This window comes from Eschrichtius robustus, chromosome 6 (assembly GCF_028021215.1).
Source record: "Eschrichtius robustus isolate mEscRob2 chromosome 6, mEscRob2.pri, whole genome shotgun sequence".
Taxonomy (NCBI): domain Eukaryota; kingdom Metazoa; phylum Chordata; class Mammalia; order Artiodactyla; family Eschrichtiidae; genus Eschrichtius; species Eschrichtius robustus.
In genome coordinates this window covers 59,069,609-59,085,228 of record NC_090829.1, presented here as the reverse complement: position 1 = coordinate 59,085,228, position 15,620 = coordinate 59,069,609, and the positions used below count along the sequence as shown (strand labels likewise).

The 15,620-nt window shown below is 46.1% G+C and overlaps 1 protein-coding gene across 2 annotated transcripts in view; it reads right to left on the bottom strand.

The window, feature by feature from the left end:
* The window catches only part of USP13 (ubiquitin specific peptidase 13), a 120,809-nt gene extending 106,379 nt beyond the window's left edge, over nucleotides 1–14,430 (bottom strand). For both annotated transcript variants that reach the window (XM_068546285.1, XM_068546286.1), the window contains exon 1: nucleotides 14,224–14,430. In XM_068546285.1, the coding sequence (XP_068402386.1) occupies nucleotides 14,224–14,391 (168 nt within the window). In that variant the 5' untranslated portion in view covers nucleotides 14,392–14,430. The remainder of the gene's footprint in view (nucleotides 1–14,223) is intronic.
* Nucleotides 14,431–15,620: the final 1,190 nt, after the last annotated feature.

Below are 15,620 nucleotides of genomic sequence, written 5' to 3'. Positions count from 1 at the left end.
CTGTCTAAACAAGGCAAGATGGCACCTTAGCCTCTGGGGGAGGCAGAGGAGGGAGCGGGGGCTGGGTGCTTGCAGCAGAGATGGGGAGACTGGGGTAGATTCAGGCTATAACTTTAGGGTACAGCCCATAAGCATAGAAGACAGAATAGCTGTAGAAGTGTGTGGGAAACGGCAGAATCGAGGTCAACCCCTAACTGCTTTGATTCATTACTTCATAAGACTGCCCACCTCTCTCTGCTTGACTCTTGCTTTCATCAAGCAAGCATCTGCCTATTAATCCAGCCTCTCAGATACTTCCATATCTGAACGGTACATATGAATATTCCAATGACCGGAGCACAGATTCTCCAGTACAATCTGGCTTCTAGGGCAAAACAAACAGACCACAGTTTTAAAATACAAAAATTAAGTACACGCAGATGGGAAGCAAATGTGCAGTCAGAAAGTAAAATGGGGACATCCCCGGTGGTCCAGTGGTTGGGACTCCATGTTCCCGATGCAGGGGCCCCGGGTTCAACCCCTGGTCGGGGAACTAGATCCCACATGCATGCCGCAACTAAGAGTCCGCAGGCCACAAATGAGAAGTCCGCATGCCGCAACTGAAGATCCCACATGCACAACGAAGATCCCACGTGCTGCAGCTGGGACCCAGCGCAGCCAAAATAAATAAATAAGTAATAAAAATAAATAAATTAAATTAAATTTTAAAAAAAGAACAAAGTAAAACAAAGTTCCAGATCAAGTGCAGCAAGCACACAACCCACAGAAAGGGGAAATGTGATAGAGAAAAAGCACTATCAAAAAATAGGCTGGGGGGGGCTTCCCTGGTGGCGCAGTGGTTGGGAGTCTGCCTGCCGGTGCGGGGGACACGGGTTCGAGCCCTGTTCTGGGAAGATCCCACATGCCGCGGAGCGGCTGAGCCCGTGAGCCACAGCTGCTGAGACTGCGCGTCTGGAGCCTGTGCTCCGCAACGGGAGAGGCCGCGATAGTGAGAGGCCCGCGCACCGCGATGAAGAGTGGCCCCCGCTTGCCGCAACTAGAGAGGGCCCTCGCACAGAAACGAAGACCCAACACAGCCGAAAATAAATAAATAAATTTAAAAAATAAAAATAAAAAAATAGGCTGGGGGACTTCCCTGGTGGCGCAGTGGTTAAGAAGCCGCCTGCCAATACAGGGGACACGGTTTGATCCCTGGTCCAGGAAGATCCCACAGGCTGCAGAGTAACTAAGCCTGTGTGCCACAACTACTGAGCCTGCATGCCACAACTACTGAAGCCCATGCGCCTAGAGCCCGTGCTCCACAACAAGAGAAGCCACCGCAATGAGAAGCCCGTGCACCGCAGCAGAGTGGCCCCCACTCACCTCAACTAGAGAAAGCCCATGCGCAGCAATGAAGACCCAAAGCAGCCAAAAATAAAATAAATAAAATAAAATAAATAAATTTATTTTAAAAAAAAAAAAAAGGCTGGAAAGACCCAAACAGCTCACCAGAAGAACAGAATACAACATTTGCAAAATCCAAAACCTTGGTTTCAACAGCAAATCCACAGAAATAAATTTGTCCAAATCAGCTAAGTAGAAAAAAAACAAACGCATATAATCCCAAGAGACTGTAGGCCTCTGCTAAACGTTGATAAATCATGCTTGTGGCCATGAAGTGTTATGAAAAAATAGACATGTTAATGCAGTCATGATTCTTCTAGTTTGCTCCAACTTTGACGTTCTCTCTGCAGAGAACTCCTACGCCTTACAGCTGCAACAGCCTGGTCCCAGACGGCTAAAGGCACAGTCCGAGCAGCAAGGTTTTGACACACGATAAATTTACTGTTCCACTGAGGCATCATTTATTAACTTTTTTCCTAAGCAGGAAACTAAACCCTTGCTCTGGGTATTTGGAGCAATGAGGATGCTGTCACCTGGACAGCTGGGAAGGGTTTGGGCAGGACACGAGGAGAAGCAGCTACCACGATGCTCAGAGGACAAATGGGCAAAATAAAAATCGTCAGAGAATGAAGACACTGAGGTGAGCATCTTCAGCAGCACTGAACTGAAGCTGTAATCCACCTAAGTAATTCCCAGCTTACATCTAAAAAAAAAAAATGTGAAACTACCTTGTCAAAGGTAAAAACCTCTTATAGTCTTTTCTTATTATTTTTAAGAACAGATGGCTTTCTTCAGGATGCATTTCCCCTGATAAACTATATTAAACATGAAGATTAGGTTTCCAGGCTAACCCATAAAAAGTCCATCAGTATGAGCTGAAGCTGAGTATGAAAAACACCCCTGAACAGAGCTCCCCCCAACGGAGGCTAGCAAACACTCACGCCCAAGGCTTTTGCTACCAGACAGAGCCTCACAAAGAATTACCAAGTACAGGACGTCCCGCTATGGCAACCCCAAGACCCTATAAATCCCATTTCACCTTATTCTAGGAGGGATCCCCCCCACTACATCTCACTAAAAAGAAGGATAGCAATAAGTAGTATTCCACGGGCAGCCGTGAGTACAACAAACCCTGCAAGGTAGGTAGTACAGAAGGGAAAACCAAGGCTTAGAGAAAGTCACTGAAATTAAGGCACTTGCTGAAGTCCTGTTGTTATGAAGTAGTAAGAAGGGGGGCAGACCGGGACCCAGGCCAGTCTGGCCCCCCAAGTGCTACCGGGTTCAACTGAGAAGCAGATGTCATTTTGGTGGCAGGAGCTAGGTGGGCAGCTGGCAGTAAGCACAGGCCATTGTAGGGGCCTGGGGAAAAGAGCAGTTTCTTCCTTTTTTTCAAGGCTATATCATTCCAAGAAAGCAGAAGGGACAGGCAAAGGAGAGCCACCCCACTCAAGTGAGTAGCCAGGGCCGGGTGCTGTGTCAGGCTTTCCTGCGAGAGAGGGGAGAAGCTGGAGCAGGCCCTGGCAGCTCCACTCCCCGAACTCAAAAGGACAGCTGGAGGGGACTTCCCTGGTGGTCCAGTGGTTAAGACTTCGCCTTCCAAGGCAGGGGGTGTGGGTTCGATCCCTGGTCTAGGAGCTAAGATCCCACATGCCTCGCGGCCAAAAAACCACAACATGAAACAGAAGCAATACTGTAACAAATTCAATAAAAACTTTAAAAATGGTCCACATCAAAAAAAATCTTTAAAAAAAAGGACAGGACAGCTGAGTCCTTGGAGTTAGCCTTTCCAGGATGACAGCTCCCTGACAACAGCAGTGGCAAGACCCACCGGGCGGGGCTCCGAGACGCTAGGGAAGCAGCTGTAGGGTTTGACGGCCTCCACGGTGCACGCACCCTCATCAACTTCAGCCACTAATCTGGATCTATCAGTGGTCCCGCTCTGCTGGGTGGGGGTCTGGAGCGAGAGCCCACACCAACTGAGGCTCCTTCCAAAGCCTCAGGCTGGAAATACTGCCTCGGGCTCCTGTCTGAGTTTCTCTGGAACTTGGGCCGACCGGTGGGAGGGCAAGAGGCCTGGGCCAGTCGCTGCTTCCTCAACAACCCGGGGGGCAAAGAGCCCAGGAGCAAAGAGGTGGGGCCCTGAGGCCCGTCAAAAGGAAGGGTTACTCACAAATCCAGGGTCTCTAAACTAGGAGCTGCCAAACTCCGCAATCCGAACCCTGACCTCTGAGCTCCAAGCCAGTCAGTCCCCAGTTTTCCCTGTGGGCATGCAGTAATTGCCAACTCGAATCTGACCGCCTCACCTTCCTCATCTATGTCCTTGATACACTCCATCTCCCAGGGTACCGGCTGTGAAGTCATCTTTAACTCCTCCCATTCCTTCACCCACTGCATATTCTCTCACTAAGTTGAGCCATATCTTTCATCGAAATCTCTACCGAGTTTAGTCCCAACACCCCTCCATCTCTATCCCCACTGCCATCACCCTCAGGAAAGCGCCCCCCTCCGATATTACAAGAGACTCCTAGCTGAATTCCTATTCAAGGTCTCCCTACCTCCCAACCTATCCCTCATTCCACTTCCAGAACAGCCACACCAAATAACCACGGCCCCACTCTGTTCCCTTGCTCTTAACTGGCCTGCTCATCCGGTCTAATCTTATCAAGACCATCTCCTCCACAACCCACAGAAGTCCCAGCCTTGCTTTCCAGTCTCCCCAGTAATCCTCTCTTCCATAAGCCAGTGAAGGCTCTCATTTACATGCCGAGCTTGGTGCCACCTCCACACCTTTGTCTCCCCTCCTCCAAAATGCCACCTTTTCAGATCCCATCCAGTTGTCCAGGCCAATAACTCTTCTAGACTTTACTGATTACTCCTGTGCCTGAAATCTCCATTCACACGTTACAAGTGCCACACTGTTCAAAACTTAAATATCCTATAAGTGCTTCAGGGTCTAACCTCATGACATATCAGGGCTTACGTCCCATCTCTGTCACATACTGAGATGTCTGTACACATCTTTGAACAAGCTACCTAACTTCCCCGACTCTCAGTTTCCTCTCTGTAAAACAGGGCAACAATAGTAATTATCACTTATAACCAGTTACAATTGTAATTAAATGAGATGCTATATAGAGAAGTACCTAGAACAGTATTTGACTCACTATAGACACTCAAAATTGGTGCTCACACTCCACTATGATAGAGAGATCCAGATCATACTCTCCTTTCCTGTGGTCCTCTGTTTCTCCTGTAATACTCACACCTCCCCAATAGCACCTAGCGCAGTCCTGGGGGCATAAGAGGCGCTAAATAAGTATTAGTACTTGCTAATTAACACAAAACAAAATGTTTTATTGTTAATCTTATTACAGGAAGCACATACTATTCTGCAACATCTCTAGTCTGGAGTCACGTTCAGATTCACTAAATTCTTATTATTGCCTTGTCCTGCTGTTCCAGCTCTAAAAATAGGTGCTCTCGTTCACATCTGCCTTGCACATGGGGACAACGGGTGTCCTGGGCTGATTATGAGCGGCAGCACAGAGGCCTGGGCGACACCCACAGACACCAGCTCTCTTGTCATCTCCCCAAGGGGCACCATGTGTGATCACTTCCACCAAGATCCTGGGGCATCTAGAATCATAATACACAAAATACTCAGCAAGTACCCAAGACACATTTCCCTAGCTTTTCAAGGGTCCAGCTTACGACTTTTCAGACAATATGATAAAGTAAAAATATGGCATTGGTTATTTTTAATAACATTTTTTATTCCAAAATGCATGCTCATGATTTTTTTAAAAACAGAAAAACAGAAAAGATACAGCCTTACTAGCACAGGTTCCCAAACGGCACAGTTTTCAATCCTTAATTCTCTAAGACCTCAGCTATTCTGTCTTCAACAATCGGTATCCCAACCACGATAGAGATGGACAAAGTGCTTTGAAAGCACAGGAAAATAATTCTCTAACGCAGCTTGGGGGTGTGGGGAACACCCCAGGAGAACACCTGAGCTGGTTTTTAAGGATCGGTGGGGTTTTCAGGGGGTGAGGGGTTGGGAGAGGGCATTCCATTCCAAGCACAGGCCAACGCATGGAGGGATGAAAGCATGGGGCATCTGAAGAACACAAAGGTGCTAAGGGACAACACTGGCAAGGAAAGTTGGATCAACGTGGTAAATTGACTTGTTTGCTCTGTTAGAAAAGTCTGAACAGTGCCGTTGAAAATTCCTAGGCAGGGAAGACATGATAAGACCCATATTCTAGAGAAACAACTGGGAGTGCAATGTGACAGATAAAAGGGAGGCAAGGTGGTCAGTTAAGAGGCTTCTGCAAGAGTCCATCCAGGCCAGAGGTGATGAGGGCCTGAGCCCTGGCAGTGGAGAAGGAGAAAGGAGGCCAAGCCGGAACCCGGTCACTAATGGAAAGTGATGTAAAAGAGACAGGGATACACCTATGTCCACAGCAGCATTATTCAAATAGCCAAACGGTGGAAGCCACCCAAGTGTCCACTGATAGCTGAATGGATAAACAGAATGTGGCGTATACATACAATGGACTATTATTCAGCTTTAAAAGGGAAGGAAATTCTGACACATGCTACAACATGGATGAACCTTGAAAACAAGGTAAGTGAAATAAGCCAGTCACAAAAGGATAAATTCTGTATGATCTCACTTACATAAGGAACCTAGAGCAGTCAAATTCATAGAGACAGAAAGTAGGATGGTGGTTGCCAGGGGCTGGGAAGAAGGAGGAATGGGGAATTATCGTTTAATTGGGAAAGAGTTTCAGTCGTGCAAGATGAAGGATTCCAGAGATGGATAGTGGTGACGGTTGCACACAACAATGGGAATGTACTTAATACCACTGACGTGTATACTTACAATGGTTAAGATGGTAAATTTTCTGTTGTATTTTACACAGCTGTTTAAAAAGAGAGAGAGGGAGAGGGAGGTAGAGTGGATGGCATTGTACATCTCCCAGCCTGGGGCACTAAATGAATGGCAGCACCTTGAACTGAGCTCCAGTCCACAGGAAGGATGTAGTGGAGAGAAAAGAGAACTCAGAGATGCACAGATGTCCAGGTTCAACGTGAGCTGAGAATACAAACTCTCCCAAAAAGGCTGCCTGACTGGACCAGCATCATCTCTTACATTCCCAGACTCTAAAAATGACACAACTTTAAAGGGTAATTAACTGCTGCCAAAAAGAGACAGCAAGCGACTTCTTGATTATTAGATTAGAAAAGCAGGACTCTAGGGTACATAGGGCTGATTACACATATATGTCAATTTCACTCCTTTCTGAAACCCAAATAAAAGAACACTTAAGTGATTTTTTTAAAACATAAACCACCAATCTGGAAACTGTGCTGTAGATGGGTAAGCACTAAAAAGACTAAGATGAGCTGATAAAGCCGAATCCTAGCCCTGCAGGAGGAAAAGCCAAGATTCTGTCTGATTTACACCCCAGAATTTCCAAAAGCCTCCAGGAAACTCCAGGTTACTCTGAAATTGGGGTGAAAAGGAGCTAAAATAAGGAGGAAAGGTTGAAAATCTATGTAGGTACTGCTCAGCACCCCAAATCCCTCCTCCACACCAGCAAACTACTGATTTATTCTCTAAAGCAGGTAAAAACAAAGGATTCAGGTCTGTGGGACAATGGGCTCAGTTAAGAATAGGGGTACCATAATACATGGAGAATTAGACACGTATGTGTAATGTACATGTATCAGTACAGAACGGGTCAGAAAATACAAACTATTCTAGGTATTTCAGGCAGGAAGGGATTTACTACAGGAAATTAGAGGCTTACAGAATCATGGGAAGAGCTATGAGAGCCAAGGTCAGAGAAACTACCACTCAAGTTCAAGAAATCAGGATGCACAAGCATCAAAAGCAACTGAACAGATGATCCCAGCTCCCCCATGACTGATGTGTCTTTGAGTCCCAGAAGGACATTCAGAAGCTGACTGGAAAATCTCACATCTGCAATGTGAATTGTGCAATAGCAATAGTGGCTTCTCCTTCTCTTTCGCCTTCCAAATCTCTCTGGCAGAACCAAAATCAGAATCCTGCCATCAAAGGATTCTGGGAAATGCAGTGTCCATGTTCCCAGCTCCTGCAACATGGGAGAAGGCTTAGCAAAACAGGGATAGGGTTGAGAACCAGGAGACAATATCCAGCTGGTATTCTATATCCATATGTGGAGACCACCCTCATCCTCTTTTGCTCAGCTCCCCTGAGTCCTGGCAGACAGGTCTTCAGTTTCCAGGCAAGAGATGACAGAAGTCTCCTAACCCGTGGTCAAAGGAAAAAAATCAGGATGCTAAAATGTAAGGTTCCCCAAAGAAACAGCCCAGCCAGATGATCCTACGGTAAAGCTGATATTCAAAAGAATAAAGAATTCTCATCTCTAAAAGAGCCAATAATTCGAGCCCAAGTAGTTGCAATTGTTTTCAAAAGGAGTCAGATTCTCTAAATTTTAATTTGCTTTAAGAAGAATGTATGTGTGGAATATGACATTATGGTTGAGCTTAGATTAACAACAAATTATTCAATCACCACAATGTGAAAATGTGAACCCACAAAAACCTCAATGCAGGTGGGGTATGTCACTGGAGTAACCAGTTGTACTTGCCTAAACTCTAGAACTTTGGTTTTCAAAGTATGGCCTGGGAACCCTGTGATGCCCCAAGACCCTTCAAGTGATCTGGGAGGTCAAAACTATTTTCATAATGAACTCATTTGCCTTTATCACTCACATGCTCTCATGAGCGTTTTTCAGAGTCTACGTGACATCCGATGACATCATCACTCTAATAAGCTAATGGAATGGAAGCTGTTTTAAGTTTTTCTGTCTTAATTTCTAATATGGTAAATATCAATAGATAGAAACCACATAAAAGCTCTTTGAGGTCCTCAAAAATATTTGAGTATAAAGGAGCCAAAAAGCTTGAGAATTGTTGCTGTAAAACAACTTTTTATAGTTAGTTGCTTTTAGAAGGGAACTTTTGATATGTGAAACCAATTAGACTTAGTTTAAGTTTATATCTTCCAAGAGGAAAAAAAAACAATCTGTAAGTTCCTAAATTTTGCTTTACTATCTTATATCTGTTTATCCATTATGAGGAGGATTTTTCCACATAGATCCTAAATTAAATTATTTTTTTCCCCTGGGAAACAACTAAACACCATGATAGCAAGTCTCATTGCCCAGAAGGCAGCATACACAGCACAATAGTAAAGAACAGTCCCTACAGGGACTCAAACAGATACTTGTACACCACTGATCACAGCAGCTTTATTCATGATAGCCAAAAGGCAGAAACAGCCCAAATGTCCATCGACAGATGAATGGATAAAGAAAATGTGGTCTATACAAAATATAGACTATAATTTAGCCTAAAAAGGGAAGGAAATTCTGATACATACTGCAACATGGATGAAGCTCTTGAAGATATACTAAGTGAAATAAACCAGACACAAAAGGACAAATACTCTGTGATCCCACTTATATGAGGTACCCAGAATAGGCAAATTCATAGAGACATAAAATAGAACAGTGGTTACCATAGGCTGGAAGTAGGGAGGAAGGGAAGTTATTGTTGCTTCATGGGTATAGAATTTCAGTTTGGGATGATAGAAAAGTTCTGGAGATGGATGGTGGCGATGGTTACACACGATGCAAATGTATTCATGGCACTGAACTGTACAATTAACATGGTTAAATTGGTATAAATAAAGAACAAAAAAGCAGAGATTCTAGAGCCAGATAACCTGGATTCAAATCTCAGCTCTACCACTTATAGTTTGTGTGACTTTTGTGCTTCAGTTTCCTCATCTGCAAAATGATAATAATATACAGCATAAGGTTGTTGTGAGGATTCCATGAGTTAATATATGAATAAATATATGCTTAGAATGCTGCCTGGCAACTAGCAAGTGCCCCAACACTGGCTCTCAAACTTTAGCACGGGTCAGGATCACCTAGAAAGCTTATTCAAATACAGATAGCTAGACCCCATCCCAGAGTATCTGTCTCAGTGGGTCTGGGATGGGACCCAAGAATTTGCATTTCTAACAGGTTCTCAGGACATGCTGGCACTGCTGGCCCAGGAAGCGCACTTTGAGAACCACTGCTCTGTACAAATATTAGCTGTCATTATTATTATTAGCAATGTCTGAGGTAGTACCAGGCAAATCCCTAAGTACTTGTAGAAGGAAGGACAGAAAGACAGAAGTACACTCCTGTGTCGCTCCTCTCTTCACAGAATACTTCACTTCTGGTCACCGAATGTGAGAGGTGGGGTGGACCCCTCAGGAAGCGATTCTCCATCTCTCCGTAGACACTGAGTGCCCCGCAATTTAGCTCAGTTCTGACACTACCTAGAGATACCATCACATTCCACAGGTTAAGGGCTCAGTCCCACAAGGCTGCCTCCCCCTGCCCCCCTACTTTAGACACCAGTTGCAAGTCCAGGTTATCACCTGTGCTTCTGAAGGACTGACTATAAATAGTAGGTTCCCATGAGCCCCTCCTCAGGTTCAATTAATTTGCTAGAGCGGCCCACAGAACTCAGAAAAACAACTTACTTACTGGATTATCAGTTTATTACAAAGGATGTTAAAGGATACCAGTGAACAATTAGAAGAAGAGATACGCAGGGCAGGGTATGGGGAATGGGGCGTGGAGTTCCTGTGCCCTCCCAGCACCCTCCAGACCCCGTGGTTCAGGGACTTTTGTTGTTGTTGTCTTCATTAGATAGGCAAGAATGACTAAATCATTGGCCACTGTTGATTATGTCAATCTCCAGGTCCTCTCCCCTCCCAGGAGGTGAGGAGGGGCTGAAAGTTCCTACCTTCTAATCACTTGGTTGGTTCCCCTGACAACCAGCCCATCCTAAGGAGCTTTCCAAAAGCCCCTAGCACAAACTCAGGTGTGGTTGAAAGGGGGATTGTTTAAGGATAACAAAAGACACCTTCATGGCTCTTATCACTTAGGAAATTCCAAGAGTTTTAGGAGCTCTGTGTCAGGAAGAGGGTCAAAGACCAAATATATATTCCTTATTGTAAATCACAATATCACAATATCAATATTGTAAATCACAATTTCATATTTTCCTACAAGGAGATGATCTCAAAGCCTTTCCCGCTGGATTTTGTTTCCCAAAATAAACAGACTGTACCAAAGCCTTTGTCTCGGTCTTCAGTTGACCCCAGCTGAGACAGGGCATAAGATAAGCTCCCCACTCTCAGACAGGTGGGGAGGGGCATAATTAGCACCAGAGTGGCCCAGCTCCTCTCCTACTAATGCTTCATCCCAAGTAGATGTTTTAGAACTACAAGTTAAATGGGTAAAAGAAAATAAAATGATGGCAAACTATAGAAGACAGGCTATAACTGCTGTGTTATAAGACACAGACCCTAAGTAATGCAGGCTTCAGAGGAAAGGATGAAGTTTGAAGCAGAAGGCAAATAGAGGAAGGTGGTCCTAGAAAAGGAAATGAGCCTTAACACACTGAAGACCCAGAGACTGGACTCCCCAGAGCTGACAACCTAGAAAGTGAGAAGAGGTGGGACAAGGTACATTCAGATGAAGGAAGGGCTCAATAACTAAGGAGATGAGAGTAGATTTTACACGGTGGTTCATGAAGGCTTGTGAGCAGAAGTATGAACCAATTTCCCCACTCAACCACACCAAACTTTCTACATAACCCCTGACAACCAAACACCTGGGCTTACAACATGTGATTAACTCTCTTTTATCTCTTTCTTTTCTTCCTATGGTGATTACTAATTGGCCAGGCACACTTTACATATTAATTTATTTAATCCACAAAACAGCCCCATGAGGTAGGTTCTATGATTGTCCCCATTTTACAGATGGAGAAACTGGGGCACAGAGAAGTTACACAGCTGGGTGACAGAGCTGGGATTCAAACCCTGCCAGTCTGGCTCTCTCTTTCACATCCGTCCCCCACAACAAAGTCACCACTTTCTACATGATAACCCCACATGATTCCTTTCCCAATGTTTCCCATATGTTGTATTCCTACCATTTTCAGAACCCGTAACCACAAGTAATTTGTACATCTCCTACACATTCATTGAGTTCCTGGCATATATACCAGATGCTGCACCAGCTGCTGGGAATACAAAGATACAAAGTCCCCATTCTCCAGGAAGGTCCCATCACAGATCTTGCAAGATGAACCAAGTTATGGAGAGGTGAACCTACAGGTCGAGGTGAGAAGGTGGGCCTGGGATGAAACCAAATTGGTAGGTGAAAAAACAATTCTCACCCATCCCAGAAGAACTATTACTTGAGCTGGAATGTTGTTCTCCTATTTATTTCTATGCATCTTTATCTAAGACCATTTTCAAAAGTATCCAGTGCAAGGATGACTATTTTTCCCACTCAAATGGTTTTGGTCCTTTGTCTACCACAGTCCTATAGCACTGGTGGATTAAAGTCTGCTGTGTTTGGCACCAATGGATTTTGCTCTGTATGGTTCTTATAGCCATGCATGTATGAGTTGGCACATAGTAGGTGCTCAAGAGCCCTTATGGGCTTCATGATGAATTGTTAAGGACCACAGGGAAAGATCTGGAATTATCATGCACTGTGCTTTAATATAACTTGTTATAAAACCTTCTTTCTCTTCCTCCCTTGAAACGTAAGGAAATATACTGATTCACTGGCATTGTAAATAAGCCTAGTCTTCCCCAAAGAAGTAGTGTGACATGAATGAAATCATCAGTTTACACTGGACAAGATGCTTCTAGAATAGTGTTTGGCACACAGTAAGCTCCCAATAACTATTTGTGGAAGTGAATTAAAATAATCAGCTTTTTTTTTCACACCTGCCTTACACTATAATGTGGCAAAGACTTCCAATAACAAAGTTTGTGGGCTTCCCTGGTGGCGCAGTGGTTGAGGGTCTGCCTGCCAATGCAGGGGACACGGGTTCGAGCCCTGGTCTGGAAGGACCCCACATGCCACGGAGCAACTGGGCCCGTGGGCCACAACTACTGAGCCTGCGCGTCTGGAACTTGTGCTCAGCAACAGGAGAGGCCGTGATAGTGAGAGGCCCGCGCACCGCGATGAGGAGTGGCCCCCGCTTGCCGCAAATGGAGAAAGCCCTTGCACAGAAACGAAGACCCAACACAGCCAAAAATAAATAAATAAATAAATTTATTTTAAAAAAAAAAACAAAAACAAAGTTTGTAAGAAGAATTTGAAGAGTAACCCAGATCAAACATAGAAAAAGCAGTTTTACCCACTTCACACGTGTTATCCTAAAAGAATTAGGCTACTTTCTTCCTGGAGCTCACAATCTGCAGATGGCTTAAATTAATTAGGGTCATCCCTCTCCACCTTTAAAAGCTATTAGTGGAAACCTGCCCAACACTAGACACAAAATCTGAAAATGGCATTTTCACATACTTTGTGGATAACAGGATTTAATGACACTGCTGACCGTCACATTAGATAGTGTGATCACAATACGCCAAGTATTAAATATAACCATTTCATTCCACTCTACACAGACCTTTTTGAAAGAAAAAAATAAGTAATGAACAAATGAGATTTTTATCCCCCAAATGATCTGGAATTAACAAAAAAGAAAAATTAAATATCACAGAGGATACTAATTCTGGGACTCCAGTGTGTACAAAACAAAAAGGCTTTGAAATCAGCTGAAATCAACTCACAACATAATAAAGGATACTTTGGAACATTTGCCGCTCATTTGGGTTTTTTGGGTTTTTTTCGCCAACAATACATAATAAGAATAAAATGTGTTAGACTATTGTTGTGAAACCTGCCTCGGTCCCTCCATCCATGCACCTCCCTTTTGCATTGAGATCTGCCCAGTGACACATGAGCTCTAAAGTAGGTGGATAAAAATAACCTGATCCTCAAAAAGACATGATAAACGCCAGACAGCTGAGTCACTTTGAAGCCCATTTTGACTCTCGAAAGGGACATTCACCCTCCTTTTCCTTCTCACACTTACACATACAACCTGGTGAAAAACACCACCAACAGCCCTGGGTGGAAGGCAGTGATGCGTCTTCACTTCCCTCTCCAGTCTCTGAGGTCACGACTCGCGACTGAACTTTTAATAATTTATACTATTGCATTTCAAAGTGACTCATTTAGAGGAGGAAGCGGAAAGGCTTAAGGAAACCGTAGTAATCCAGCAGACCCCCTATTTCTGCTGCCCGAGTGGAAGCACCCGAAGGTTTCTTCTGACATTCTGACGTAAAGAAAAGGAGTGGGGAGAAATTTAAAGTGGAGGGAGAAAAGCTCAGAGAGGAAATCATAATTGTCCAGGAGTGGGAATCCCTGGGCAAAGCAAACGGTCCCGGAAAGAGAAGGGGGGGGAATCAATCTCGTCCACCTACCCGCCCTCGGCTGTCGCCCCAAAGAGGACGCAAACCATCTGCAACGTACAGTTAAGATCAGGGAACTCTTCGACTCGATCTATCTTTCAAACGGTGGCGGGGTTTGGGGCAAGCTTCTAGGTACTGGGGCCCTGGCAGCCTAAGAAGGCTGGCGGAGCAAGCCACCGCGGCCGCCCAGCCTTTGGCCTCAGCAGCCTTGGGGCATGCGGCGCCGGGCACCCAGTAGGCACTCACTAAGTGTTTGCTGAACTGCCGTGCCCCGGAGCCAACTCTGGCTCCCGGCGAGGAGGTCCCCGGCTGCCACTGCGCATCTTCTCCCCCCGCTTCACGTGCCGCCGAGTTCGGCGGCTCGCGGCCGCCCCAGGCCGCCCGCCCCGCGACCCTCCCCTGAGGCGCCGCCGGCGCCGCCGAGCCTCACTTACGGGGGAGTCGTAGGAGAAGGCGCACTCGTTCTTGTAGACCCTGTCCCCGGACCGGGGCACGCGGATCGTGGGCATGTGGGGCACCAGCAGCTCTCCGATGTCTCCTGCAGCCATCTTCCGGTTGCCGCTGCCGCCCGGCATGCCGAACAGGGCGCCCCGGCGCTGCATGGCCGCGGCGCGCACCCAAGCGGAGCGGAGCGCTGGGTCCGCCCGCGGCGGCGGCGGCGGGCTGCGCGGGCTGCGCGGGCGACAGGAGCCGAGCCGGGAAGGGTGGGGAGAGCGGGCCGCGGGGCTGGAGCGGGCACGGGGGGCCTGGGCGTACTGGCGGGCTGGCAGAAGGGACGCTGCTATTTTTAATCCAATGGCGAATCGCCGGCCCAGTTGCAGCGTCAGGCGGGGCGCTGGGGAGGGCCGGCAGCAGCGCGCGGGGAGGGGGAGCTGGAGAGGGGCCTTGCGCCCTGGCCCGGCTCGGCGCCGGGGGCGGAGGGCGAGACCCCGGGCCGCAGGCTCGGAAGTCGAGAGCGTGCTGCCGTGGGGCACCACCTCGGTGTTTTCTACCGTAAATCGTTAGGTTGCGAAGGGGCAACTCCGAGGCAACCAACACAAAGAGCAGGATTTGAGCTTTTAAAAACCGCTTGCTTTTAAAACATCTGAGGATAACAGCGGGGACTGCCCCTGATTGGGTAGGGGTGGAACTTGAGGTGCAAATCTAGAACCTAACGTCGGGCCCAAATCTAAATTTGTTCTTTGCACTTCAGTGTTAATCTCACTAAGCCTCGTTCCTCACTTTTTTAACATCTAAATCTCATTAAAAGAGAATAGAGTAGGATCCAGGAAGGATAGATGTGTATTTTTCCAATAATACAGATTTTTCTTACGTATGGGGCAGGGGTGTCAAGATTATTTGGGGGGGTATATTTTTCTCTACCTTTGGAAAGTCTTCTGCGAGATTCGAGGTCTCCGCGTTCAGCATTCAACTGACTGATTTGGGATCTTACGTGCACACATGCATCTTCCCTGCCTTTGCACGTCCAGTTCCTCAAAATAAATAATAAACAGGGTTAGGTTGGGGAGAAGGGGGGGTGAATAATCTGCAAACAGAGCATGTCTCACAGCATACTCTCATTTTCTCAAAAAAACGCTTAAAATACAGGTTCAATTCCATTGAGCTTCCCTAACTACACCCAACTTAAAGGGCAGGATACCAGTGATCCCTACCAGTTAATGAAATGGAAAAATAGTGACTCAAAATGCTGATTTCTGTGCAAATCAAAACTATAATGAGATACCACCTCACACTGCTCAGAATGGCCATTATTAAAAAGTCTACAAATAACAAATGCTGGGGAAGGTGTGGAGGAAAGAGAACCCTCCTACAGTGTTGGTGGGAATGTAAG